Source organism: Pochonia chlamydosporia, chromosome 1, assembly GCF_001653235.2.
Source record: "Pochonia chlamydosporia 170 chromosome 1, whole genome shotgun sequence".
NCBI lineage: Eukaryota > Fungi > Ascomycota > Sordariomycetes > Hypocreales > Clavicipitaceae > Pochonia > Pochonia chlamydosporia.
Genome location: NC_035790.1, coordinates 6,304,847 through 6,332,359, shown reverse-complemented (window position 1 = coordinate 6,332,359; position 27,513 = coordinate 6,304,847). Strand labels below are relative to the sequence as shown.

General features: G+C 51.3%; 8 protein-coding genes across 8 annotated transcripts; 5 read left to right on the top strand and 3 right to left on the bottom strand.

The window, feature by feature from the left end:
* Window positions 1-1,303: 1,303 nt before the first annotated feature.
* On the top strand, window positions 1,304-2,455 carry VFPPC_13132 (syndecan domain-containing protein; the record flags this gene model as incomplete). Its single annotated transcript, XM_018290909.1, has 1 exon — window positions 1,304-2,455. One exon carries the CDS (start codon window positions 1,304-1,306, stop codon window positions 2,453-2,455), a length of 1,152 nt encoding a protein of 383 aa, XP_018150168.1.
* Window positions 2,456-2,888: 433 nt separating this feature from the next.
* On the bottom strand, window positions 2,889-5,067 carry VFPPC_01659 (hypothetical protein; the record flags this gene model as incomplete). Its single annotated transcript, XM_018281442.1, has 2 exons — window positions 2,889-4,806; window positions 4,874-5,067. The coding sequence occupies 2 exons, from the start codon at window positions 5,065-5,067 to the stop codon at window positions 2,889-2,891; spliced, it is 2,112 nt and encodes a 703-aa protein (XP_018150167.1).
* Window positions 5,068-5,616: 549 nt separating this feature from the next.
* VFPPC_01658 (glycosyl hydrolases family 16 domain-containing protein) lies at window positions 5,617-6,294 on the bottom strand (the record flags this gene model as incomplete). Its single annotated transcript, XM_018281441.1, has 1 exon — window positions 5,617-6,294. The coding sequence occupies one exon, from the start codon at window positions 6,292-6,294 to the stop codon at window positions 5,617-5,619; it is 678 nt and encodes a 225-aa protein (XP_018150166.1).
* A 903-nt stretch (window positions 6,295-7,197) lies between these two features.
* Window positions 7,198-7,647, top strand: VFPPC_15413 (hypothetical protein; the record flags this gene model as incomplete). The annotated part of the gene is made up of 1 exon (XM_018293166.1): window positions 7,198-7,647. One exon carries the CDS (start codon window positions 7,198-7,200, stop codon window positions 7,645-7,647), a length of 450 nt encoding a protein of 149 aa, XP_018150165.1.
* Window positions 7,648-10,585: 2,938 nt separating this feature from the next.
* Window positions 10,586-14,857, top strand: VFPPC_01656 (serine/threonine protein kinase Kin1; the record flags this gene model as incomplete). Its single annotated transcript, XM_018281440.1, has 3 exons — window positions 10,586-11,827; window positions 12,036-12,663; window positions 12,753-14,857. The coding sequence occupies 3 exons, from the start codon at window positions 10,586-10,588 to the stop codon at window positions 14,855-14,857; spliced, it is 3,975 nt and encodes a 1,324-aa protein (XP_018150163.1).
* A 1,848-nt stretch (window positions 14,858-16,705) lies between these two features.
* VFPPC_13131 (cell differentiation protein rcd1) lies at window positions 16,706-18,045 on the top strand (the record flags this gene model as incomplete). The annotated part of the gene is made up of 4 exons (XM_018290908.1): window positions 16,706-17,105; window positions 17,203-17,358; window positions 17,426-17,801; window positions 17,865-18,045. 4 exons carry the CDS (start codon window positions 16,706-16,708, stop codon window positions 18,043-18,045), a joined length of 1,113 nt encoding a protein of 370 aa, XP_018150162.1.
* Window positions 18,046-19,857: 1,812 nt separating this feature from the next.
* VFPPC_01655 (glutathione S-transferase II) lies at window positions 19,858-21,714 on the bottom strand (the record flags this gene model as incomplete). Its single annotated transcript, XM_018281439.1, has 2 exons — window positions 19,858-20,597; window positions 21,660-21,714. The coding sequence occupies 2 exons, from the start codon at window positions 21,712-21,714 to the stop codon at window positions 19,858-19,860; spliced, it is 795 nt and encodes a 264-aa protein (XP_018150161.1).
* A 2,961-nt stretch (window positions 21,715-24,675) lies between these two features.
* On the top strand, window positions 24,676-25,241 carry VFPPC_15411 (hypothetical protein; the record flags this gene model as incomplete). The annotated part of the gene is made up of 2 exons (XM_018293164.1): window positions 24,676-24,706; window positions 24,748-25,241. The coding sequence occupies 2 exons, from the start codon at window positions 24,676-24,678 to the stop codon at window positions 25,239-25,241; spliced, it is 525 nt and encodes a 174-aa protein (XP_018150160.1).
* Window positions 25,242-27,513: the final 2,272 nt, after the last annotated feature.

The following is a 27,513-nucleotide window of genomic DNA, read 5'->3' as shown; positions in this document are numbered from 1 at the left end:
TTAAGTTCCTCTAGCAGCTGGGACAATGCGTTTGTGCAGCACGAGGACTCAGGACGGCTGCTCGCTGTTTGACAGCAAAAGGCTCAATACTTACAAGCATCATGGCGCTAACATTGTCAGGAAATCATGCCATCCACCCTTCACACAGCAACGACGAAGTTCACTTTGACACAAACAGTAGTGTGATAGTCGACCCAGGTCTTTCCTTGCTTATCAAGAGTAGTTTCTCACACAACTACTTTCCGGAGTGCCTAATTTCGCCGCCTGTGCATGTTGACCCGTTTCACCCGTTCCGAGAACGCGAACGAGCCGCATGAATACCATTGAGTCAGAAACCTCCAGCGAGAAGCCTGCCGGACACATGTCTTGTGGAGCACAGGGCTAGCCGATCAACATCCCCAGAAGGCGTCGGGAAGTTGTTTTGTGTTGTGGTGACAGGCAGAGCAGCTCACATCATACGTATACCATATCAGGCAAAGGAGAACCAAGTCAGTAGTAATTCGTACGGCAATACTAGTTCAACCTTATTCATGCTTTCTTCATTGAAACCTACCATACAGAGTCCAAAAACTCTCCAAGACTGGGCCATTGAGCCTCCTCGGAACCATCACCAAGCAGTCAACTTTCAGCCCGCGGATCAGTCTTCAAGCCACACGCTTCTTCACGAAGCATTCACAACCAATCTGCGAGGTCGCGGAAATTACCATGCCTCAGCAAGCTTATTACGAAGACAGGGGTCCTTTTTCCAATTGTCCATTCGGGCCAGCGACCGCCCTGCAGGTTCCGCAATTTTTTACTATTTCAGACCTTAGCACGACACTAATCCAAGCCAGTGGCGTCGTTGGGCTGAATGAGTCTGATTTTCAACGGCTAACTTCACTTGACGAGAGCAGGGGCTGATCTCGCATTGAAGTCCAGACGATACGAGCAGCCAGAATGGACAGGAAAAGCTGTGTGTGCTCAGACGATAGCTGCCTTGGGTCGTGGTGTTTGTCGAGAATGGCTAGCCCTGTAGTAATTATTGAAGAAGCGCGGTGGAACAATATAACAGGAGAAAGGAGCCACGCGCGCGAGTACTCTTGAACCGGTCTCGCTATTTACTTCTTTTTTCTTCTCGAGGGACATACGAAGTCTTTGGCGTGGGAGTCGCCGTGTTGCTATTCCCGGATTCACTCTTTAGTATCTTTCTTTTTTCTTTCTCTCCTTCGCTCTCTGTCATACCTTTTACTCTTCTCGGTCATTGACTTGACCCTTTTTAAACGCCAAGCGTCGACATTCACAGTAAAGCGCAACCGGTGTAAACATGATCTCCGTAGGGTTCGTCGTTGCCCTCGCAGGGCTGGCATGCGCCGCCGAATTCGGTTCTCCCTTCGAAGCCGCTCCCAACTTTGCTCTAAACGGCGTTGGCCTTACCAATGGATTCAACGGCCTCGTCGCTCGCGAGGACCAGTGTCTTGCTACGGAGGATACCTGCGGAACGGCATTCTGCATGCCCAAGGGAGGATCTTGCTGCGATACCATCAAGGGAACATACTGCAGATCCGGCTTCTACTGTTACCCCCAGGGCTGCTGTCCCACCGGCAAGATTTGCACTGGCGGTCCCAAGGGCGGATGTGAGACTGGAAAGCAAGAGTGTGGAAGTGTTTGTATCACCGGTTCCAGCGTGTGCTGCAACCCCAAGGCCACCACCAACAATGCATGGTGTGATTATCCCAAGACCTGTGGAACCGACGGAATCTGCGTTAGCAGAACTATGACGACGAGCGCCACGTCTGCGCCGTCTTCAACCTCGTCATCTGGTGCGACTGCTGATGCCACTGAGACTGGTGGCTCTGCTACCACATCTGGCGGAAGCTCTGCCAAATCGACTGGTGACAATAGCGATAGCGACAACAACAACGGTAACAACAACAACAAGGACGAGAAGAAGACTCCTGTGGGCGCCATTGTCGGCGGTGTTGTTGGCGGTGTCGCTGCCATTGCCTTGATCGCCCTCGGCATCTTCTTCCTCCTCCGACACAAGAAGAAGCAGAAGGATGCTACTCAGGGCCAGAATGTTCAGCAGTTTCCTCCTACTCAGCCTCCCATGCAGCAGTATCCTCCTCAGGCCTCGCCATACGTGTCCAATGTCTCCCCAGCCCAAGGAATGGGTTACCCTCCTCCTCAGGGCTCTCCTCCACCACAGGGTTATTACAACTCTCCTCCTCCTGTCAGCTCTTACTCTCCTTCGTTGGCCACCGAGAAAGTCAGCTCGCCAACTGGCACATATTCGACTGATCCTCGAACAACCGTCCCTAGCGTCAGCCCTGCTGGGTTCGGCGGTGTTGGCGCCACGCCTCCCCCTCCTGCTCCTCATGCCGGGCAAGGATACCCTACTGGTGGGCAGCCTGTTGTTCACGAAATGTCTGCTAGACAGGGCGATGACCACCGCGGTAACATTCACGAGCTTGCGTAAGTTGGCTAAACTTGTAAGCTTCAGAATATGTCGAGAAGGAGGGGTAAAATGGTACAATGGCGTTAAAGGGACTTGATTATATATGTTGTATATTACAGCATAGACCATGTATTAGAACAGGGAAGTCGGTTTCACTTATCAACGTGGAATTGCCAAATCTGGCAACTATATAGCATAATAACGAAGAATACATTGATCCAATGAGACCATTTACATGGCTCTTAATAGCCTCTTCCTTCTCATTATGCGAATCATGTCCAAGATCTAGGGGTATTCTAGAATCGCATTCAAGCTATGTTGATTCTACACCCCATGCTACAGCTATTGGCGGCTTCAGCCAATAGTAGCGGTGATTGCCCAGCGAGTGCCAACATCCCGCGACCAGTTATGCGAAATATCGCAATCATGCTCCATGAGAGCAACAACTGCATCCCTACTCGCTATCACTATCTCCAAAAATTGCCTTTAACACATCTGCATTAGCCACTTTTCCCTCCACAGCGTCATTCTTCTCCGGATTCACCTCCACTGGTTGCTGTACAGGCGTAGCCGTCTCGTGAGATTCAGGGGCCTTGATAGATGCCTCCAGCGCCAGACTTGCTGAAGCAGGGGTATGGGGATCAGGCATGGGCCATTGTGCTGGCATTTTCCAAGTGTCGGCAGTATTAGATGCCGATGCATTTTTCTCTACCTCGTAATCTGGTCGAACGTGTGCCGGCGCACGAACATTAAACCTCTTACATAGGAGACGCGTAGGATAGAAATCTTCCACGGAGCGCGTCATATGCCCGAACATGCCCATCTTGGCCGCTTCCTCAGCAGGGTTTGCGCTTTTTGGTTCCGGTTTTGATAACAAATCCGTGTTGGATTTTTCCTCGCTTCCATTACCGCTATTTTGCGACGGGCTCAGAACCGTCTTGGACGTAGTGAACCTTGATGCCATGAAGCCAGTCATGGGCTTGAATATCCTTGCGCAGTTATAGAATTCATTCATTTCTCGTATATAGTCGTCATCAAATGTTCTCGGTGTTTTATCCGGGAGATCTTGCCCAGGATTCGCCTGGGACATCAAATACTTTCTGTAGCGGCCTCGCTTGGCCTCGTCGTCTGCATACGGACCACCTGAGCTACGGCTCAAAGCAGCTGCCGCAGTAGATTGGTCCAATTTGGGAACTCGGTCCCATAATGCCTGTCGCTTTTCATCTTCTGACAACGGAGAATGTCCTTCGGGAAGTTCGCCAAGACCAGGAGGGAGACTTTTATTCCCAGACGCAGCGGCTAATTTGTCTCGCGCAGAGGACGATATGAAGTCGAAGATCGATTTGCCGGGAAGGGCTGTCTCTCCCAGAAGAGCCGCTCGAGATCTCGGGTCAAGAGTGGACGCCTTTGCAGCATCCGCAGTTGATGTATAATTTGAAGAGTCGGCAGTAGCAAATGGATCTTTGGACGATTTCCAGCCTTCTGGTATCGGGGGCGGAGCGTATTGCGACAGTGCAGCCAGGTCTTCAACAACTTTGGCCAAGACGAATCCATCCAAGGGGAGACGTCCATCGTGACACCGGCGAAGGCTGATGCCAGCCCTGGCTGTCTTGGGTAAAAAGACAGGTGCTTTCTTAAGAGAAGGATTCACCGCAGCCGTGGCTTTCTTCTTCTTTTTCTTGTCCCCGCCCATGGTGCGATTATACCTAATTTTCGGGCCCATGTCGTACGGGTCTTCTTCATCCGATCCTGTGTCGTTGAGCACGCCGACTCCGAAAGCACCTCGACCTCCTTTCTCTTTCTTCTTGGCTGCACTAAACAAGGACAATCTGCCAGTCTTTCCTTGCATGTCATCGTCATCGTCATCATCGTGATCCGAATCAGCTGCTTTTCCCAGACTCTGCAATTTCGTACCGCCCCGATGTCCCAGTCCCATTCGGTCTGTTTTACGAACAAAATGTATCATTTCAGCATCATCCGGAGCAAACAGATACATTTTGTCATTCGATTCGGCGTTATTCTTCACGTCGAGTCTTGCACCCCTTCGAATCTTTGGTCCGATTCCCTGGCCATCTTTCCAGCCCATTCTACGCAGCAGCTGTAGTCCTCTGGTATCTCCAGACGATTTGAATAGTCCCATGAGCCCACCCGTTCGCATCTCATCTTGGGTAGAAGATCCCAGTCCCGCGAAAGCTTGCGAAGTTTGCAGCTGTTGCGCTTCAACAGCATCCGCCAAGTCCTCCTCATCCATGTATTCCTCGGCTCGCTGCTGTATCGAAGCTGACGCTGCATCGTCTTTTCGGCGATTCGAGAGGCTGGAAACAAAAGTAGACGGCGTCCATCCTTCCTTGGAGCCGACGGTGTTGAAATAACTATGCGACGAATAGTGTCAGTACTTTGCGCATTCAGAGCCACATCAGAACTCCGATTGGAACTCACCCTGCACTCCAACCACCCGTGAAGGCGCCGTGAAGTCGCCTTCTACCCTTTTCATCCCTCACATCCTGCTTCCACAACGGAAGGTATGAGCCATCGTCGCGCGCGTCGTTCTCGTCGGGGAGAGGTGTGCCGAAGAGGGCATACGGGGCATGCAGGTCCGCCTCAAACGTTGACCGAGAGCGCTTGTACGACATGACGAGTCCCAGGCTATAAGCTACCCGCCGAATGAGATTGTTGCTGTATCATGGCCTCAAGTGCCGAGTGTTAAATCGAGGTGATGATGCGATGGGAAATCAAGTCTGGAGCTTGGACGCCGTTATCGATAAGTGGCTCTAGTGGTGAGTTGTTGGCCCCACCAATCACTGAAGCCCTCCAGTCCTGTAAGTTGCAAGCTGTAAGTCGTCCGGTTGCCAAAATTATGCGTATCATCAATTCGCGTTGAGATGCTGCTCTAAATGTGGAAGTAATGGTATGGTTTGGGGCTTGTCCGAATTTATTCTTAAGTATGATAATGCCTACTTCATGTCTTGAAGAGACAAAATACGGAGGAAGTGACACCAGACTTCATCAAAACCTGCACATCAGATCGGCTCAAGTGCTCTCAAGCTGACCAAAACCAGATCAACCTCACAGAGAAAGCCTCACCCCATCAATTGGTAGAGTAGGGTGAAATACATAAATTCAGTTCTCTCAGGCCGCCAAAATTGCGCTATTTGTGGAAACGTTGCCCCACTATCCGTCAGTTAGATACTGTACTGTCTAATCCAGTCCACCTCCATCTTGCCAGGTCCCTTCTCGCCATCTTCAGGAAACCAATCAAGCTGAATGGTAGCATGCATCGACCGAGGCGGGACAGCCGCCGGGTTCTTGTTTCGAAAGAACTCCGTGCCATCTACATACCCAACAACATGGTCCTTGGTCCACTCCACAGCATAATTATGCCACTGTGTCATATCAACTTTAGTAGACCCATGCTCTTGCTGGTTATCCTGTCCATAATGAAGGAAGAAATCAAGATTCTGGCGCGTCCCATCGCCAACCTCAGAGTAATCCACCTCCCCACCAACTGGCCAGTCCTCCTTGTCCGGCCACAGAAGCAGGACAGGGTGATATGCTGAGGTCCCAGCGGTATATCGGGCACGGGTCTCCCATCGCCCGTACAATGAGCCTTGCTTCCAGGCCATGCCTCCGGTGGTTCCGTCTGGGGTGCCAGTCACGGTAAGGATGCCGTCTTTGACCGAGAAAGCAGCTGGAGAGCGGCGGCCATTTCCTGCGTGGCCGGGGCCGTCGTACATGCCCCATGACGAGGACACAGTGTCACCGTCAAAGTTGTCTTGCCGGACAATCGTGTTCCAGCCGTACTTTTGGGCAGCGGTTGTGCCATCGTCGCCGGAGGAGACTAGGGGAGCCGCGAGTGCCATCGTGAACCAAAGGAGTGTGCTTGTATAATGCATTATGGAGTTACTTGCTTTGCTTCAAATTGAAGAGTAATGGTAGTTATAGTTGCGGGATTGTCGAGTTCGAGTACTTGAAAATGCTGTGCGATGTCTTTTTTATATTAGGGGACACAATCCACGGTGGAAGTACTCTATGTCGCTCGAGCTCCAGATCTGCATAATCTCCATGTACTGGCCCAATAAAGCGAGTTTAATCAGCTCAAAAGGGTTGGAATTACAGGACAGAGCCAATGAACCATCCGGTCAGCCGGAGGAAGCATTCCACCGTTTGTTCCTAGATGATCAGCGCTGATTACCGACTTGAATCCAACTCAGGATGCGCTAGCGGCCAGTTGTCTCCATTCCGCGGTGCAGATTTTAAGGTTTGTGAACCATCCATCGGAGCCGCAACTGCATGTCTGGTAGATCTGATCAACAGCCCTATGCCGCTTGATTGTGGTGCATCGGTTTGATCCTTCCTTTATGGAGTCGATCATTCTATATTTAAGTGATGTTTCCGACCCTTAGATCTGGCGAAACTGGATAGTCGTTTCAGGTGATGGACCAAAACAGCTTCTCTGTAAGCATGTCAGAAACCAGAATGCTTCAACCATTCTCATGGAACTGCAAAATGCCGGGGTCGAATATTGTAGTTTTACAACTGATCTCATACACAATCAAGTTGTTTCGGGTTCTTGGGCGTGTTTACACTGGCATGTGTCGTATAACTTGACCCCAATGTAGGAGTATACAATATGGTTGAGCATTATCGCGCGGCTGACAGTTCGGAGTTTGTTGCACAAGGCTCTAGAGGTCAGCATTGAGCGTGCCACAGTGCCCATGTCCTGTTATTGCTCGAAGCAAGTTGGTTGAAATTAAACCAGAGACATGGCGAGGACTCAATTGGAGCCCAGCCACTGTTCGTCTCATGTTGAACGGTTGAGATGTAAGCAAACTCCTTCAACCACGTCTGACCCCAGGCAACTGTTTCAACAAGATGGCGCTCAACGAATCGGCGATCTGCGACTTGAAATCCATCCCCGAATCCAAATCAAGAGAGAGCATACCCAAAACGAACTGTGCTCCGTGAGCCATCTGGGTTGGAAAACAAAGTCAAACCCTCAGTCGGCACTTGATAGATCAAACGGGTACCAGATGCATCGCTGCGCCACAAAACCCAAGGCGGGGAAAGACACCATCAAACTGGGTTACTCCTCAGCAGGTACCAGATCGTCTTTGTCCCAGATTGTGATTGTTTCACCAGGTAATTCTGAAGAGTCTGCAGCTCAGTCACAGACAACAGGGGTGTTGGTGAGGATCTCACCAACCATCATTTAAATGTCTTGGAGGGAACATGGTCAAAGGGTGTGGGTGTCGTTGGTTTCTCACCTCTCCCACTTTTCTCACTGACAGTCTCCGATGATGATGTCAGCGACAACATTGACGATGTGATATTGTATGATGAAGTGCTTGGCGTGACGCAGAGGCAATGACCATGTGGGGGTCAGGGGCCACTCGAAGGATTGATCCGATGAGACAACCTTTCGAAATTCACGCAGCCAAGATGCCAGGTGATAATAAAGTAATATGGCTTTCGTAGCCGGCCGCCGTATCGTTGCATCCAGGGGACTTTTTGCAACGGATTCATTACGTTGGAGGAGCTTGCAGGTGTGAATATTGTCAAGTCACAATGTGGGTAGGTGAGGGGAGGTCGATGCAGTGCAGGAAAGAATGACCAAAACCTCTGCCCAGCAATTGCAATGCGGAAGGTGCCTCGTTTGGGTCAGGGAAAATCTACTCCGTGATCCGCATGTCTATCCAACATTCTGCCACTTCAATTTGCAAGCATCTTGCCCTTCCAAAGTCACCAGGCACAGAGCTGTCAATCCTGCCGAGTTTGCACCCAGCATCAACATTCAAGTGGATTTTTCTCATGCCATGGCGCAAAGCTTGTTGCCCAGGGACCCAACATTGGTCCAAACCTTGTTGCCAAAGTCGTCCACCCAATATCCGTGCCTTGGTTGAGGCTCCATTTGTTTTAATCTGAGCGGAGCGCCAGTCACAGTGACTATCCAAATCCGTCGAGCAGGACTCTTGCACAGAACCAGATTACTGTACGATGGTATATAGTTGTTGAGGCTTGAATTGCAATGGTGAGTCAGGCAAGCGAAACAAAAAGCACGATGTATGCGTCCGGAGTGCCATCCGAGCCAAAACCCATCAATCATTGAATGGCAATGGTGCCAACAAGGCAGACATTGCGCCCCCAAACCTGGATGAGATGCACAACTGGAGCTCCGTGAATGTTCTACGCATGCAGGCGCTGAAAAAGAGCATGCAGGTTGCCGAACCCAGCTGATACCCAAAGCTTCCTTGCTGGACAAAGGGGGGGGAATGGAATGGCTGAACATGGTCTTGCACGTTGCACGGGTTATACAATACGGAGTCGTCGAGCTTGCATCTGTCGTATCTGGTTTGATTAGTTGAGCATGGGCCATTGTTCCTGCTTTCCCCCTCGTGTTCCATCTTCCTTATTGTACGTCTCAAGCATCAGCCAGTTATCGCATGTGTGTTTCGTGAGTTGCTGTGGTGTAGCAGCATCAGGTAAGTGCCTGGTCATACATATGATCTAAATTGAACCTTGCTTGACATCCATCTGGGCATGCTTTTTGTGTCGTGTTGCCCTTGCATGTATGTGCCCAGGTCTGAATGGTCTGTCCTAGCTGCACCACCTCCTTTTCTGTCCGTTCTTTTTTTCTTTTTTAGTTTCGTTTGGCCTGGTGTAAATCATTAGAAACTGCTTGCTTGTGTGGCATCGGACCTGAAGTCGTGACCTCTTGATCTCATGTCAAAGAATGCGTCGCACAGCAGGGTTGCCCTGTTCTCGAAAATGGCTGGGATATTGCGTTGAATTGACCTGATCCGTCACCATGGATCCCTTTGCTGCTGCTGGAATTGAAATATTGGATTGTAGGTGCAGTCTGGTCCGACTTGGGACTCTGGTTCTCTCATTCTTTCGTTCTTTTTCCTTTTTTTTTTTTACATTTATATTTGTGTGAGTATCGTGCCCAGCAGACAGTATCGTGGTTTGCAAGTTGATTGTGCTTTAGCCTCAGATTTCCAAGTGGTCAGTCAATTGATCACTCCCTCACCCTCAAATTCGACCAGGATCCCTGGCAGGTTTTCACTCTGGGTTACTGCTTCGGCATAGCTTCCAAACGCATGCTTGTTTTCCTTCGACAATTTCGGCAGTCTCTCACCAAGCGAACTTGAGTCAATTGACGATCCCTGCGCCGCCGCCCTTGCCAACGAGACCAACCGGAGTTGGATTGACAGTTCTTATCAAGCCTGCACACTCAGGGTTGGGCCAACAACTTTTGAACTCCAACTGACCACACCCACCAAACACTTCAAAAGTGGCATTATTAACATCAACATTGGACACACCGCCAGAGCCAGCAAACTGCGCCGAAAAAGTATGGCTGCATGGCTGTCACTAGCATCAATCAACTCAACGCTGAACTTCGATGTTGCCTTGAACCCGACCAGACCCCAGCATCGAGTCCCATTTTTCGGATGCACGACAGCTTGAGCTGTTGAGCCAGCTGGGCGCCTGTGCGCAATCGCTTGCAGTGGACGCCTCAAGTGCTCAAGTGCTCCCCTGCACCAAGCCCTGCTGGACACCAGCGCCGGTGGCACCGCGACCATACATGCAGGCGGCAGAGTGGTAGCTTCACCAGTTTGGTCCAGTCGCCTCCAGTCAGGTCAGGTCAACGCTGGTTCACTTTGCACTGCTGCGGTGCTCCGTACAGCACTCGCATTGAGTTTGGAGCGGGTTTTCTTTATTCGGCGGTTACAGTCATCGTCGTATTTGACTTCATTTCATTGTCGTATTTGTTCTATTTTATTTTATTTTCCACATATCGTTCCGCCCCTGTTTGCGATCTGTTTTGCGGCAGTTGGCGTCGTCGTCGCCCAAACTGTTCCTCAGTGGCCACGACCACTGGCAATTCCAGTCGCTTGACAAGCACAGGCGTATGCCACTGGCCAGACACCAACATTAAGAGGACATCGGACCAGGCATCATCAACCTCAAGCTGGTGGCGGTCACTTATCACCAGTGCCAGCCGCCCAGTCCAAGTCTACAAAGTATCACCCATTCCATTGATACCATCAAAAACTCTCTCGTTTTGGTTGTTCTCGTTGGCACTACTATACTTCACCTGGGCCTAGCAATTGTCTACACTATTGCCTCGCCGGCCATCAGCTAGTTGCCATGGCCACACACCATCAGCGCTCCTCAGCCTCGTCGTCAAGGTCGTTATCCTCGTCTCGCCACAGCAATGGAGCTGGAAATGGACATGGCGGCGGTAATGGCAATCTTGGGCATGGAGTAAATGGGCAGACCACATCCCGGTCCACGTCCCAGTCCGCTTCCCAGTCCGCTTCCCAGTCCGTGTCCCAGTCCATGTCCACTGGCTCCACGTCTGGTCGATCCCATCGTTCAACACATTCAACACAATCTGCTTCATCTCCAACATCAACAGCTGCAGCTACGGCGACGACGTCTCCTACTTCTCATCGTTCCTCTCGACCGCCCCTCTCCGCATCCTCGGGTGCTTCAGCCGCTGCTACGATTGCTGCGGCCAGTTCTGCTGCCCATTCTCCTCCACACCGTCGGTCTGCCAACTCACATGCAGACTCCACCTCAATCAACTCAATCAACGCTGCCACAGTCTCCAACAGCTTGACCAGGTTGACCCACGCCCAAACCAACACCCACCCTCACGCCCAGACGTCGAGATCCAGTCTCCAGCGCGCCCGTAGCACCTCCACCACCAGCAACCACCGCAGCAACCCAAACGCTGTTGGCCCAGGTGCTGGTGCTGCTACTACTGCTGCCGCTGTCGCTGCCGCTGTGGTTACTCGTGGCCGCTCCACCGGCTCCCAGCACCAGACCCAGAGCCATCATTCACCACAACATCTCCAACAGCAGCAGCATCATCATCGCCGCCACGCGTCTGCATCGTCGACTGCGGCCCGATCGTCACGCCCTGTTCAGGATATCCTCCCCCATCATGACTATGAGACTTCAAACCTAGCATCTTATTCCCATTCAAAGCGTACCTCCAGCAGAGACCGCACATCGCACTCCTCGTCGACAAGGGGCGCCAGCGCCGCCACCGAGTCGCCCTCAGCCTCCTCGTCCCAAGCTGCCGCCCGATCGACACATCGCCGGCCCAGCACGCGCTCCTCTTCCCAACGACACCATCACCAACCTTATCCCTCGAGCGAGATGGCTCCCTCCGCCGTTGCCAATAACAATGGTAGCCCATCAGCTCCTCCTTCCTCTCATGGCCCCTCCGACCCTCACCATCAATCACATTCTGCTGGCAAACAGACGAGATCACGCACCACGATTCCCACTCAGTCGGGGAAATGGATACTTGGCAAGACTATCGGCGCAGGTAGCATGGGCAAGGTGAAGCTGGCACGTAAAGAAGATGGCACCGAACAGGTTTGTCTTTTCCTCTGCTCCTATTTTTTGTTTTATTTTTCCTTGACTTTGTCATTGTCCATGTTGCAACCTCCAACTGCCCCTCTCCTTTAATGTCCCTCGGTTGTCTCGCAACATTAGCTAGATGCGCTTGGTTGGGCATCATCCACCAACAACGCCCATTCAGATTACAGTTATTCTAACCACGCCGTTTGCGCGCGCTTCGTAGGTTGCTTGCAAAATTGTCCCCCGAGGCTCGACCGAAGAACATCAGACTCGTGCGGACAAGGAACGAGCCGACCAGTCCAAGGAGATTCGAACCGCTCGCGAGGCCGCGATAGTCACCCTCCTGAATCACCCCCACATTTGCGGCATGAGAGATGTCGTTCGCACCAACTACCACTGGTACATGCTCTTTGAGTATGTCAATGGTGGACAGATGCTCGACTACATCATCTCCCATGGCAAGCTCAAGGAGAAGCAAGCTCGAAAGTTTAGTCGACAAATCGCCAGCGCCCTAGACTACTGTCACCGAAATAGCATCGTTCATCGCGACCTCAAAATCGAAAACATATTAATCAGTAAAACTGGTGATATTAAGATCATTGATTTTGGTCTCAGTAATCTCTTTTCGCCCCGTGGCCACCTCAAGACCTTTTGCGGCAGTCTTTATTTCGCCGCCCCTGAGCTCTTGCAAGCCAGGGCGTACACCGGTCCTGAGGTTGATGTCTGGAGCTTTGGCATTGTGCTCTACGTCCTCGTTTGTGGTAAGGTACCATTCGACGACCAGAGCATGCCCGCTCTTCACGCCAAGATTAAGAAGGGTTTGGTGGATTACCCCAGCTGGCTTTCCAGTGGTAAGTACTCTACCCTCACAGACTTGGGACTGGTGTTCCAGACCTCCACAGCTACAAGAATAGCAATGGTACTGACTAATCCTTCTCAGAATGCAAGCATCTCATGTCTCGTATGTTGGTGACTGATCCAAAGCAACGCGCCACCATGCAGGAAGTAATGAACCACCCCTGGATGACAAAGGGTTTCAATGGCCCTCCTGATAACTATCTTCCCGTTCGCGAACCGTTAACACACCCCTTGGATGGGGATGTTATCCACGCTATGCAGGGATTCAACTTTGGGTCTCCTGAAACTATCCGCGCCCAGTTAAGCAAAATCATCGACTCTGAGGACTATCAGCATGCCGTCAAGATGTATCAACGAGAACGAGAGCTTCCCACTCCGGCCAAAGACGCTGAGAAGAAGAGGGGCTTCGGTTTTGATTTCTACAAGCGACGAAATTCTTCCAATAGCAGAGATACTCTGACGGGCCCAAGCAGCGATACTTTGCAACTGGGCCACGATCCTCTATACGCCTTTAGTCCGCTACTCTCGATATATTACTTGGTTAAGGAGAAACAGGATCGTGAGCCACCTCAACAACCACCTGCCACTTCCAGCAACTCCCGTGAGAAAGAGAAGACTCGAGAACGAGAACGAGACAAAGACCGTGATCGTGATCGCGATCGAGAGCGGGACCGAGATCGCGACAGAGACTATCGAGATAAGGAGCAGCGGGATTATCGAGACCGTGAGAAGATTCCCGACACTATGCCAGATCTAGCACCTCCACAGGCTGCTCATACCAATGCAACCGCTTATGAGATGCCTGGTGAAAGGCCGACTGGCGGACGGTCAAGGCCCAGAGCCCGCACGCATGGCGAAGATGATGCACCAGAGTTAGTCAAACCACATGGACACCCGCCGCCACCGCCTGCACCCGAGACCAAGGTAGAACAGTTGCAAAAGAAGGAAGGCACTGCCGCCGGATTGCTTCGAAGATTCAGCACTCGAAAGCGCCGAGATCCTGAGCGCCTTGATAAGGACCGTTCTCATCCTCCCATGGTACAAGTTCACTCTCCACCCGACTCGTCGGGGCCAGCAACCCCGAAGAAGAGCTTTAGCATTCGTCGTGGCCGGCGAGATCGTGATGAGCCGCCAGTGCCAACTATCCGGTCAGGCAGCAGCCAGCCTCAACACAGCGCACTGCTCAGTCCCCCGATGTCCGCCCATGGCACAAGAGACACACGAAAGGCAGGTCTAGGACGATCCACTAGTGTCAATTCTGCGGAAATGCGACGTCGTGAAGGTGTCAGACCACCCAAGGAGACGGCCGCCACGAGTGGCTCCGAGCAGTCTGTTTCAAATGATCAATCAGGATCATCTCAGAGAGCTCACGGCCACTCCCGATCAGCCTCAATGAGAACCAAATCTCTAGGTCACGCCCGCCGTGAAAGTATTCAACGTCGCCGATTGAAACGTGAAGGCCTCCAGGAGGCGGACCTGCCCGAGGAGACGGACTTTGAACCCGATCATAGTGGACTATCGACGGACCGGCTAGACAGCGCTGAACTAGCGAAGCCTGTCTTTTTGAAGGGTTTGTTTAGCGTATCAACAACCTCGGGCAAGTCTGTACCCGCAATCCGGGCTGATATCAAGCGAGTGCTCAAGCAACTGAACGTCGACTTCACTGAGATCAAGGGAGGTTTTGCTTGTCGACACACACCAAGCATCGACTTGAACAAGGTGCAGGATCCGCCCATCAGCCCGGGCCAGACTCCCGGACATCGGCGTCGCTTCAGCTTTGGAGGCTTGATGCGCAACGATGATCGAGACGAAATCCGAGAACTAGACCGAGATCAACGACAGCCTCCCACGCCTCGAACCCCGGGTCGGTCGGATCGTGATCGATCAGATCGAGAGAGAGAGCGCCCTGACCGTGACCGTTCTGACCGGGACCGCAGCTATTCCAACTCGGAGACGTCGGTGGATAGCATCCCTAGGCGAAACGGAGGGACTACGAGGCGAGCACCGGGTGAGACGAGTACTCAGGTTCAGAGTGACCTAGGCGAGAGCATGGTGTTGGAATTCGAGATTTTCATCGTCAAGGTGCCTCTCCTATCATTGCACGGAATCCAGTTCAAACGGATGACGGGCAATACCTGGCAGTTCAAGAACATGGCAGACCAGATCCTACGGGACCTGCGACTGTAGGGCGTCTTTGGCGAACTCCCAAATCGACAAGTGCTGTCCCGTAACGGAGAGAGTAATATTGTACCACATACAGGTTCATTATTAGGGGGCATACAAGCCTGTTGGGGCGCAAATAGTAGCTCTTTTACACTTCTTCCCGCAGCCACAGAACGGGAAGAATGACAATGCTAAACCAACCAGCAACGGTTTAGATATCAGACACGAGCCTTGTTTTCATAGACCAAGGCATCATGGTTTCAAATGTGAGGCAAATTATCATCATAAGGAACAAAGTAGGCATCACGTTGGTATAGGGGCATGTTGAGCGTTGCCAAGCAATTCATTGTGTAATATTTTTATTTTCTTCTTCTTTTCCCCATTACCCCTTTATTGGGTGGATTGTCAGAGCATTCAAGCACTAGCTGGAGTGAAAGGGTACATTTGGTACTCAGTTGCCGTTAAGTTGGGCGATTTGGTTATTGGTTGGGGTTTTTGGTTGTGGGCTTGATTGAGATAGCATATATGGTAGTTACATAGGAGAGTCAGTAACATATGTAATGACGCACTTGATCGAGTGCAAACATGAGTTCTTTGCCCCGGATTGGAGTGGTTCATTGTGCAACTGATGCCTTGCAGGTGACGTTACTGGAGGATAATGCCCAACTTGGTCGTTGTGTGTCTGAAGTAGGCCAAAGATGGTGCTGAAAATAGCCAACATCACCAAGCCAGCCTATCTTAACCGTAAATTGCTCATGCTAACAAACAGTCAAGCCGTTCGGCAGACAGACAATAATAGGCAACTACGAATTCCACCACGCAAAAGTCAGCAGATGCGATGCAGATCACATTTATACGCAGATATACAACTAGGTACAGGGTAGGTGTTGATTCAGTGGGAGGGGAAGGCCATCGTGCTAATTGCCCTGGAGCTCACAACATTTGAACCACACCATTCGGCAAGGGTGACATTGGCATCTTAAATAAGGAGTATACCATCTGTCAGTTGAGGGACTTGATTGTCCATGTCTGTCTCTCGGCTGCTTGCAGCAATGCCTAGCCGAGCTGCCATGCCCGGTGCCAATTCTGAACATTGATGCACATCTTGCATTGGGTTGCGTCAGGCTGAGGAACCACAGCGAGGCTGATCAAGACTTCCCCACATGTCGGGCAGCTGCGGGCTCTGATTGGCAGCAACGGCACTTCTATGTGGTCCGTGCACCAGAGGGAGGAAAGCTCTCGTCGCTCTCAGACTCACAGAGCACTTGAGTCTCTCTCCCCTCGGCCATCAAGCGGAGCAGCAGAAAAGGCTTGGAGGCGGTGGAGCGCAATCCGCAATCCGAGCACAAAGACAGACCAGACCAGACCAGACCAGACAGACAGTCTAGTCACCACACATCACGAGAACCACCCTCCAACAACCACCGCATCGCTTAGAGTACGCATCACACAGTTTTGCATCCCCCTTCGCATAGCGGTCCGTTTCTCTTACGTCTTCTCAACGATTCCTGTGTTTTCCTCCCGGTGCCACCTGTTGCACCACGCCCTACGCGCATTCGGCATTCAGCTACCTTTGCCCTCTTGCTCGTCTCCATCTCGGCAAACAGCTCCCTCGTCGACTTCATCACCGCACACCAGTCTCTCTCCGTGAGACCAGCGACCTTGTCTTCAGCGACGCCTGCCAGACATCCATGGTCGTTGTGAGGGCTGTTGCTGCCTTCTTCATATCTCCGGCGCTGCAGAAAGCTCTTCCCTCGGAGCTTCCTGATCTGACAACTATACGCGCATTATCCCGACATTTCGACGTCCGATTCCGAATTGACAGATTGAATTGAAAACGTACATCGCCGCAACTCTGCCTGCTCGCCCAAGATGATGTCTTCGGCGCACGTTTATACACACCACCAGTACAATCCCCAGGGCGACTCCAGCTGGATGCACCAGCAGGCGTCGCACCACCAACAGAGCCATGTATCCGTTGCTCAACAGCAGCAGCAACAGCAGCAACAGGCTCAGCAACAGCAAGCCCAGCAACAGCAACCGCATTTCAACCGTATGCCTGGTAATCACTCTGCTGGTGGAGCTGGCGGCAACCTGGGAGGTGCTCATGCGCAGGATGCTGGCCATGAGAATATCTCGGAGGATAATCGGCGCACCATGGCGTACATTGCCGATTTGCTAAACGAGAACACAAGGGAAGCTGCGCTGTTGGAGTTGAGCAAAAAGAGGGAGCAAGTGCCTGAATTGGCTCTCATATTGTGGCACTCATTTGGTATGTGTCTCTGCGTGCTTGTTCGAACTCTATGAGCACTTCATGGAGAGGGTTACTTGCAGAAATATGATCAAGGCTAACTGATTTGGTTTCTCAGGTGTCATGACGTCGCTGCTGCAGGAAATCATTTCTGTTTATACGCTGCTCAACCCTTCCCAGCTCACGGCCGCCGCGTCAAACCGGGTTTGCAACGCCTTGGCACTGTTGCAGTGCGTTGCGTCGCACAACGACACCCGCACGTTGTTTCTCAATGGTAAGCTAGCATGTTCTACAAACGACTCCCTGGTGTTGAGGTGGCGGAACTGACTTCCGAGTGATAGCGCATATCCCGCTGTTTTTGTACCCCTTTCTCAATACGACGTCCAAGTCGCGCCCGTTTGAGTATTTGCGACTGACCAGCCTCGGTGTTATTGGCGCCTTGGTCAAGAATGACTCCTCGGATGTCATTAACTTTCTCCTCACTACGGAGATCATCCCTCTATGCCTTCGGATTATGGAGACTGGCTCCGAGCTTAGCAAGACTGTGGCCATATTTATCGTTCAGAAGATTCTGCTGGACGACAACGGTCTCAATTATATCTGCGCTACCTATGAGCGCTTCTATGCTGTAGGCACCGTGCTTAGCAACATGGTTGCTCAGCTAGTCGAGTCTCAGACTGCCCGGCTCCTCAAGCACGTCGTACGATGCTTCCTCAGGTGAGATACTTCAACATATATGCTAGCATCTACAAACGAACCTTTGCTAATTGGAAGCCGTAGACTCAGTGATAATGCCCGTGCCCGTGAGGCTCTTCGCCAGTGCCTGCCCGAGCCGCTTCGTGACGCCACGTTCTCGTCCGTTTTGAGAGATGACGCAGCAACCAAGAGATGCCTTGCCCAGCTTCTCATTAATCTGTCTGACAATGTGGTAGACAACTCGCAAGGAGTCTCCAGCCTGTGAAGAATCCACCAACAGAGATTCGATTGAAAGAAAAGAAAACTGGACTGGAAAAAAAGACTGCACAAAGAAATCTTTCATGAGACACTTGTAACACAAGCAACGACCGATCTGCATTTGTCACGGCGAAATAAAGGGAATTGAGGTCAATACTATGACCCCTAGGCGAAAGAGTGCTTTTGCTTGCTGGTATGATATTTGGAGTATTTGCACAAAAGAGACATTCGGAGCCTTGCAAGAATAAGGGCAAAGACATAGGAGAAAAGTATACGGCATTGTTTATACCCATTGACTGCCAATACCTCGGCGATATTGTAGGTATTTCCTCCCCCAGGGAGTGAGAATATCTACAAGTACGAAGGTTTGGCACTTTTACACTTCTTTTTTCAAAGCAGACATTGGGGCGACTCTAGTTTTATTCGTCGTTTTTGTTGACAGGGGCGTGACTGGAACGAGTATCATGGGAGCGAGCTTTGGGCAGCAAAGTGGCAGCTTGAAAACAGGAGCCAAGTTCTCGTACTCGCGGGTTCATACTAAGCTTGCACGACTGTTCACGACGCCCCCTGCGTGTCCACCAGGAGCTGGGATTCTAGTGCTTTCATTATTTTGGTATTTTTGCTCATGGAGATGGCGGAGGATGGAGTTTACGGCGTTTGTGGGGGTGGACAAGGGGGACATTTTGTGCTTCGCGCCTGGTGTTTTTGCTTTTATGCTCATGGCATTTGTTAGGAGGCATGGGTAAGGGGGCGGGAGGGCGAACAGAAGGGACTGTGGGTTAGGATGGGCAATGTTGTACGTTTTAAGATAGGCTGGAGGGAATGTATTTGTATTCGAATCATGTATCGAGTAAATGTGAGTGTGTCGTGGAGGTAGCGTTTTTCATGCCAGTTTGACAATGTTGAGAGTAAATATGTTGGTAAATATTTCTGATTTGCACTCAACTCGTTAAATATGAGGAATTGACATTAATCCGTAGTGTCTCTTACACCTGCAACTCTCACATCTAACTTTTGGCCGTTTGTTAAAGCATATACACTGACAATATCAGAATAGATGCAATCAACTCGTCCCATTCAGCATACTCATCTCAAGACAGCCTTCACCTCATAGATCGAGCCAAAGTCCATCTACCCTATTTCCACCAGAGGCACATACAAATCAATCATCAAAACTCATCTATCCAACTCTTCTGACCATCAGCTACCCGAGACCATCCCTGACAACACTGAATCTTCAAGAACCCCCACGGCATACCCAAGCCCAACAACGTTTCAAGTCCTGCAGCAACATCCTGACCTTTCCATATTCAAACGGGGCAGTGTACGACTTTACCCGCATGACAATCCGCCCCTAACACGTGTGACGGCCTGCTCGTTTGTAAGCTGCCGAGGACTGCTTCCGGGAACAGACCATCTTACTCATCGGTTGGGTTTACGTTTGACACGCCCCCGTCCCAATCAGCCATCAGCCTTGTGGCTCGCTCACGATCGCTGGGCCCCCAGGATGGATGGGGGACAACAGAGTCTAGAACCTGAGGGTGTCGGTCATGTACCGCGCACTGCCTGTCTATAGGGAACGCATGTATAGCTGTTTCGCCTGGAGAGACTCGTGGCGATCGGCTAGGCATCCAAGGCACTTTGACACGTTTTGGTTGGTAATCCAGAAGGGTTCTTTTTATTACTATTGTCCATTATACTCCGTGGTGTACTATGTAAGTCATATGTATCTTGTTGGGGATTTTTTGTTTTATTCTACTTTTTGCCCGAGTGGCATGTTGTGACAGGGGCAATCATTGGTCATCATCTGTTACTGTTTTTAGGGAGATGAATAAACATAGCCGTACTGTTTCTTGGCCTTGTCAACTAGTTCCTTGAGTTCCTGCGTCTTTTCGGCCACCTCGCCCACCTGGGGCTTGAGAGCGGACGAGGACGGCGCAGAAGGAACTTGGAAGCCCTTTTGCACGGCTGGACGCTCCCAGCAACGTTCCAGCCACGCCTTGACAGAGGGGAACTGCTCAATGGAAATGGTGGTGCCTCGGAGAGCGTTGACCCATCCCAGGAGAGCGATATCAGCAATGCTGTATTTGCCCCGGCCGGGACCTACGACATAGTCGCGGTCCTTGAGGCGGGCATCGAGTATGCCGTACAGCCGCTCCGTCTCCCCAACGTAGCGCTGCATCCCGTAAGGAATCTTCTCCTTGGCCGCACGAACGAAGTGGTTGGCTTGCCCCTGCATGGGACCGAGACCACCGTGCTGCCAGCCGATCCAGGACTCTGCACGTGTATAGTCATCATCGTCTGCGGCAAAGGAGAAGAGCTTCTCCGTGTCATACCGGCGAGACAGGTAGGACAATATGGCGTTGCCCTCAAACACAGCTAGATCGCCATGGTCATGATCAACAATGGCTGGGATGCGACCATTGGGGTTAATGGCCGTGAACCAAGGTTCCTTTTGGATGTTTTGGCCGATGTTGATACCCTGGGATGTATACTGCAAGCCGTAGGCCTCCTTCAGCTCTTCAAGGAGGATGCTTGCCTTGTACCCGTTCGGCGTGCCTACACGTGGTTGGGGCGGAAAGTCAGCACTGTAGATTTCGATACATGTACGGAGTAAGTCAAAGTGGGCTTCTCCTGTGCCTCCCAGACTGTACTCTTTTGGACGCCGTCATCCTACATGCCTCATGCATGCGTGGGAGGACAAACTATACTGAAGATGGACCAATTTTCCTTGATTCTATCCCACACCTGCCTCATTGGCAACTGCACTTGCTGTGGGGGGGACGGGAGGAAAATGACGGTACTGACGCTATTTTGCTCCATAGTGAATAGTAGCTCCTGTGCGAGAGAAGATGATTCTTGACAAGAAATGGAAGGCTCATTTCGGCCACAGTTTTAGCGACAGCCGGAAGCGAGACCCTGTCGGCCTGTCGACTCGTTGGTCCTAGTCCTGGTCCTGGCCTGGTCCTGGCCTGAAGGAATATGCAGCGGGGGAGGCCACGAGGAAACGAGAACCAACGGGTGAAAGGTACATGGGATGAAGTAGGATGTAGGAATGGGCAGAGGCAACAGGGCTGCCTGTTCACGTCGGCCAACTTTTTGAGGTTGTTGGCAGGAGGGTCTCATTGTGAGAGGGACCGACAGCAGCCAAAGTATGAAGAACGTGTAGGATCATGACGTCTATTGCCTGCCGTGTCTTGCCCATGTCTTCTCGAGTGGACAAGAAAAAGGAAAACCAGGGAGAATACGCGCGCGCCAGGCCTTCCTTTGCATGGAGCGGTACTGGGGGTGCTTCACTCTCGTAGGTTTTGACACGGCAAAGCGTATGAACTAATAGCAGAAACGAGGTCATATGGCCTTAGGGGGGCGTGTAAAAGACAGCAAAAAGAACAGAGCCAGGCGCGCAATCAACGAATTTCTTGTCGATCTCATGCTTCCCTGAGATGGCCCATGCGGTGAGCCAAGCAAGTATCCGGTCCAATATTGGCAACATGGGGCCGCCCAGAGGAAACAAGACTGGGGAACGAAATGGAGAAAAACGGTAGAGAGAAATAAACGAACACCAAAACACCGGGGCAGGCACAAAAGCATGAAATGCGACTATTTACGGAAATGACGTACTCCAAGTGAGAAGTTCAATGCCCTTGGAGGCAATGAGACCAGTGGGACGGGCCATTTTGGGCAGTGATCGATTGAATGATGGATTGATGGATTGATTGATTTAATTGCCTGACCTGCCTGGTGATGGACCTGGTGACAGAGTCAATGAACGATGATGGCGGAGGCTGCGACGGCAAGGTCAATTGGCCAAGCTAGCTTTGATGGACTCTTGGCAGACTGGAGTCGTCGTAAGTGCGAGCGCAGCGCAACCAAAATGAGCGATATCCGGCTCAAAGGCTCTCGCAGGATTGCAGGGATGGTTGGATTGTTGGCCGAAGGATTTTGGGCGATCGATAAGGATGCAATGCTGTGCAATGGCCAAGTCGACTTGCTGTTGGCTGACGACTGTTTGATGTTGGTTGTTGGTTGCTGGTTGTTGTTGGTTGTGAGACTGTGAGACTCTGTGAGTGGCTGAGCGGTGACAATTGCTGAATGCGGATGAGATGGGGTTAAGCGGGTTGGACTTGGACTTGGAAGACGATGACGATGACGACGACGACGATGAATGGTGTGTCAAGGACGAGGTTGCGCGGGACCGCATGTGAAGACCCAAAGTATTTATTCAAATCTTCAATGGGTGACGACAGTATGGTGATGTGATGAATTGGCGTCAGTATGTTGCAATTGAGTTTGACCGTCTCGACTCTGATGTGAATTCGACTAGTCTGGTCAAGTCTGGTCAAGTGCTTTGCAATCCATTTGCAATTGGATTCATCAGCAAAGAAGGAAGGAAGCAATGGGCTTTGATTTGTAACATGGCCAAGGATCCAAGCACGTCATTGGCTGCGTCCCCTCCAAATGCCTGCCAGCCATTCCGAAGAGACGGACATGGACGAGACAGACAAGAAGGACTCGACCAGACTTGCCCAGACTTGACCAGAAACATCACACATCACACATCACACACCAACTCGCACGCCAGATCCGCCCCAACTTAGGACATCAGAGAGGCTGAACATTGAACTCAATACAACTCCCATCTCTGTTCCATCCTGCAGCTGCAGACTCACGGCCACATATGTCATAAGAGCAGTCCTCATAGAATAAACATCGTCTCAAATCGCAGAGTGGCATGTATAGACGAGACTAGGATGCAGAGTACATTCTTCCAAGTTTCTTCAATAAAATAGTGTGGAATGCCTCTGGTGCCATCTCATCTTGGCTTCCCAGTCCATCATGGTGCCGGTGGACTTGTGCCGTGACGACACGCCATGATAATAAGTCCACCATATGGGGAATGGAAGGGTCCCATTCAAACTTCACGGCAACTGTGATCGGGTGTTTGATGGAAAATTGACCGGTTTTCGTTGTTATCGGGCTTGGCCCCCGTTGTATTGTGAGACCACCAGTGGACTTTTCGCCTGACACCACAGATAGATGAAGTGGAAACTTCATGCTCCCACCAGCAGAAGATTCAAGTGTAAAACCCTTTTTCTCTTCTTTCTTTCTTTTTGTTTGTTTTTCTTCCAAACATGGCCTTGATTTAGGCGAACTCCTATGCGAACAAGGGCATGGCTGGCTGAGCCTCTTTGGAAATTATCGGCAAGGGCTTTTTCGGCTTCAGACTCTTCAAGAACAACATCAGGCAACTTTGACCTGGTCCTCTCCACTTCACTCCTCACAAGATCCTCACAAGCTTCTCCCAAGGTTCACACAAGGGCCCCCCTGCAAACAACATGCACGCCAACAGAACGCACCAACTGGACTGACAAACGAGAACCCCCATGAACATGGAACAAGGCCTGTCACCCATGTATGTTCTGCAATATTCTAGGGGGCTGCCGGGCGGCGTGCCACTTCCAGGCACAACAAAATGATGGCAGTAATTTGGGACCTTGGTGAGTCGAAGCCGGATTGCTTGGCTCGCTTGGACGGATTAATCAAGTCAAAAAGAAAAAGATTGCACCATTTTCCCACTGACAGTCATCTAGCATGATGATCGCAATGCCAATGACCAGCCATCATTGCCTTTGTCCCAGTGTTCAGCACTCCGGGTGAAACTTGGTTCCAGAATGCTTCTACTTCTGCAGCAGCAGCAGCTGCGGCTTGGCGCACCGGCGAAACAGGGTTGAAGCGCGCGGCAGATTATGTCATGGAAACTGCATAACAGATGCTGTGCAAACATTCGTGCAAGATCAGCAGGAATGTCCCCTGATGAGGCATTAGAGACTGTACCATAGTTGCTGGGCAGTGTCAACCGTCTCCTGCATACTACCCTACACCAATCTTCAAATGGTATGCGCGTAATTGGGAGTGCCAGTATCGGGCCCAGTCGCATCCTCCATGTTGAAACGTGGCCAGCGTCGCACCGCAGTGTTGCAGACGGGGGCGAAAACGACTCCAGAAGTGCCAATAGTATCATGTCATCTGAAGCACAGGCATCGTCTGGCAGACTCCTTCTCTCACGCGAAGCTGCTCATACAGTACATGGTCTGGCAGGGGAGCAGGCTGATGCTTGGCTTCAGGTCGTAATCGGCACACTCCTGTGCTGCCGGTGTGAGTGAATGTGCAGGGTGCCGAAACTAGTATGTGGTAAAGTATGAGTTTAGCAAACCGCATTGATGGCTGAGATGCAGGGAGAATCTCATCCCCATCCAAGGATTTGCGACGTCATGCCATGTTGAAAGCCGCCGTCGGCGTATGTGGGATGTGTAATATACCGAGCGAAAAGGCCGTACGTAACGTGACGGAGCAAAATATGCATCGGTCCTTTCTGATGGAGATACTCGCCCGTCGAAATAACTTGCAAAAGCAGAGCAGATGTTGGACAGCTGCCATTACTGGTGACTATGTAACCCATCACTGAACTGTGGCGGTATTGAGCACTGTTCGGCTTATTGGCGTCGCCGGGGAACACCGATTGAGTCTGCCCTGTTGGCAGGAGTAAGTCCTGATGTATTCTGGGATCGCCGAATTGGCTTCGCTGGTTGGCTGAACAAGCGATGATACCACCATCGTCAGCTCTGTGACGTCTTGTATGAGCAACACCAGGACGAATCACCCGGCTGGCTGTGAAGAATGCAAGGGTGATCATCTCTGTTGTACGGAGTACGGAGTACCCCAGACAAGATCTACAGAGGAGCGCCTGCACTGCGCCAGCAAACACTGCCGCAATCCAAGGGAGCTGACAAGTGTGGAGGACAAGTGTGCTATTCTCATGGCATAATCGGAGGGTTCACATCAATTGCAGTCAAGCCTGCTAGTCTTTCCCTCCCAGATGCCTCTGTGTTTCGATCATTACTTGAAAATAGAAGTCCATGTTGTGCGATAACCTGTGTGCGCCACGTCCTCCATGGTATTGGCTCTGACTGCCGACATGTGCGATATAGTTCTGACTCAGGCCGAATCAGCACCGGAATAGTGTCCTGGGCATCATCAGCACAACGTGAGATCTGTCTTCGACAGTGGGTGCAGTTTGGCTTTGGTGCACGCCTTGTCACCACGCCCGAGCCGGCAGTCACTCCAGACACCGGCCATCGGTATCTTCACTCTACCATCACAGATGTTGGCACAAGAAACTCTCGGTACAATGTGGTAGGTTAGCCTGGAATCAGTCGTCCTAAACACCTTTCCCGCCTTTCATACCGAACCGGGTCCGCGGAAGCTCGCTTTTCAGTTGGGTTATCACTTCCATTAGCACTTTGTGGCCTCATGGTTCAGTTGCTATTTAAGTCCTAAGTCCGGAAGTCCAGCGATATCCGAGATGATATGAGACGTACCAGGGTGTGCATTTAGCTATGCTGGAGACCAGTTGCAGAGGAAACAAGTGGTGGGTCCTCGCCTCGATTCTTGATACCCACCAAGGATAGACGTGTTTGATCAATGTTGGAGTCAAGGGCTTCAAAGAACGGTTCAGTCGACTTGTTTTTGGGACAACTCAGGCAAGAGCCGAGAAAAGAGGCAGCCTTGAAATCAAATCGCCAATAAGACAGAAGTCAACATGGAAGAACCCGTTGCAAATTATTTGTGCTTGCCTTCCGTCGCATTATCGGCTATTCTTATTTGGCTAGAAATGTCGGGTCGTCGACCCGCGGGAATTCGTTCAGGCTGTTAAGGAGCCGTCAGTCACTCTTTGCTCACTAGCAGGGCAACATGGCTAAAGTCCATCGCAACAAAGGCCAGGAGATATTTGGTATAATGCTCCCCAGGTTGACGACGATGGTGGCCATTAAGGGGGTAAGTCTCAACGGAGTAGCTTCCGCTGAGTGAGTTGTGTCCCACCACAAAGTTATCAGCGAGACGCGAGCGATATCCAGCGAGAACCTCTTGGGGTTGGTATTTGGGTAGACAAGGTCGTATCAATAAGGATTTCGCTGTAACGTCTCCTCTCTCACCCGCGTGGTTCGCAGCAGGCATGGCTTTTGTTGCAGTGAACTAGAGTCCGTAGCGTAGTTTCAGAACCCGTCAATCGAGCTGAGGGCGCAAAGCCTTGCAGCCCCCAAGCACAAAGAAAGGAACCACTTGCTCAACTTGCTCGACTTGCATGGCACCAGTGGGGAACTGGGCTTTGTCATGAGCTTAATAAGAGTCCTCTTGAGGTAAGTCATTCGGTTCGGGGCCAATATGGACCGCCGGGTCCTGATTTGCACCGTTTGTTCCAGAATATGGCGTTCTGTACGGAGTACGGCCGGGGTCACCAGCATCTCTCTGAAGATTCTGTTCTTCATTGTCTGGCAATTTCGCGCCAAATGCCAACGAACCAGGGAGCAAATTCGGGTGATCAAACCGGAAGTGAGAGAATGGTGCTGCCTACGCGCCACATGCCCCCCTGGCGGAGGAGGTACTGACAAGTGCGGATCGGAGGCTGGCTGTGGCAGTTGTAAAAGGGGCGACGATTCGAGGCAACTGCGGCGTGGAGCACGTTGACAACGGACGATAGCCGGGAGAGGCGGAACAAAAGGACCAGGCTAGGGGCAATGAGCCGCCCTCGCAAGCTTGCACCAATTCAACTCAAATCTTTGTGGATGGCGTTGTCGTAATCGGTGCTTTCTCTTTGCAGGGCGACAGTTGCCCGTGGTGTCCTCAAACTCCCTAAACTCCCTAATTCCCACCCCTCTTGTGGAGGACAAGTGGTACTCACACAAGTCACAAGAAGATTGCCAGCCAGGGTCGCCCCGATTTCCCCAAAATGGCCTGTTTCTCCATATCCCCACCCCAGCTTGTGTATTGCTGCCACGAGGGACAGGGCGGATCCCAAGACTCCACCCAGCGCCTGTCGATACCACAACAGGCGATGTAATAACGAGCCTACAGCTTGAATAAACGCATCGTTGAAGAGGTTTGGTGGAAAAACGTCAGGGGCCCACCTTCGTTGAACCTTGGTTCCCCGTTGGTTTTGAATGTTGATTTCAGTGTGTCTGGGTATTTGGTGTCCTGCTTCTCATTCTGAAAGTTCTTGGCACTCTACCAAACTTTTCATGATATTTTTGCTTTGGCGTGCAGGGACTTGACAAAAACGAATACCATGAAAAAAGAGAAAAGAAATCGATTAATACCCCTTGTAGTATTTCATGCCGAACTGCGAAAGTTTGATGGTTATGCAGCTGGATGCATTGTGATGGTAGTTCTTGTGGTTGTCAACGTTGCAAATCGCAGAGTATGTTGATCAACTTACCGATTTGCTCGCTTCATTGCTCATATCTTTGGACACGGCCCCCCCTTAGCCCGGTAATGGGTCCTTTGTTGAGAAATCGCTTCTGCTCGTCGATGGATCCAGTCTTTCTTTCTTGCGGTACTCCGTACAAACACAAATAAACTCTGTGTGTGAACGAGTTCAGTCGAAGCAGGTGGCCCACGCCTCCCCTAAACTGCATGG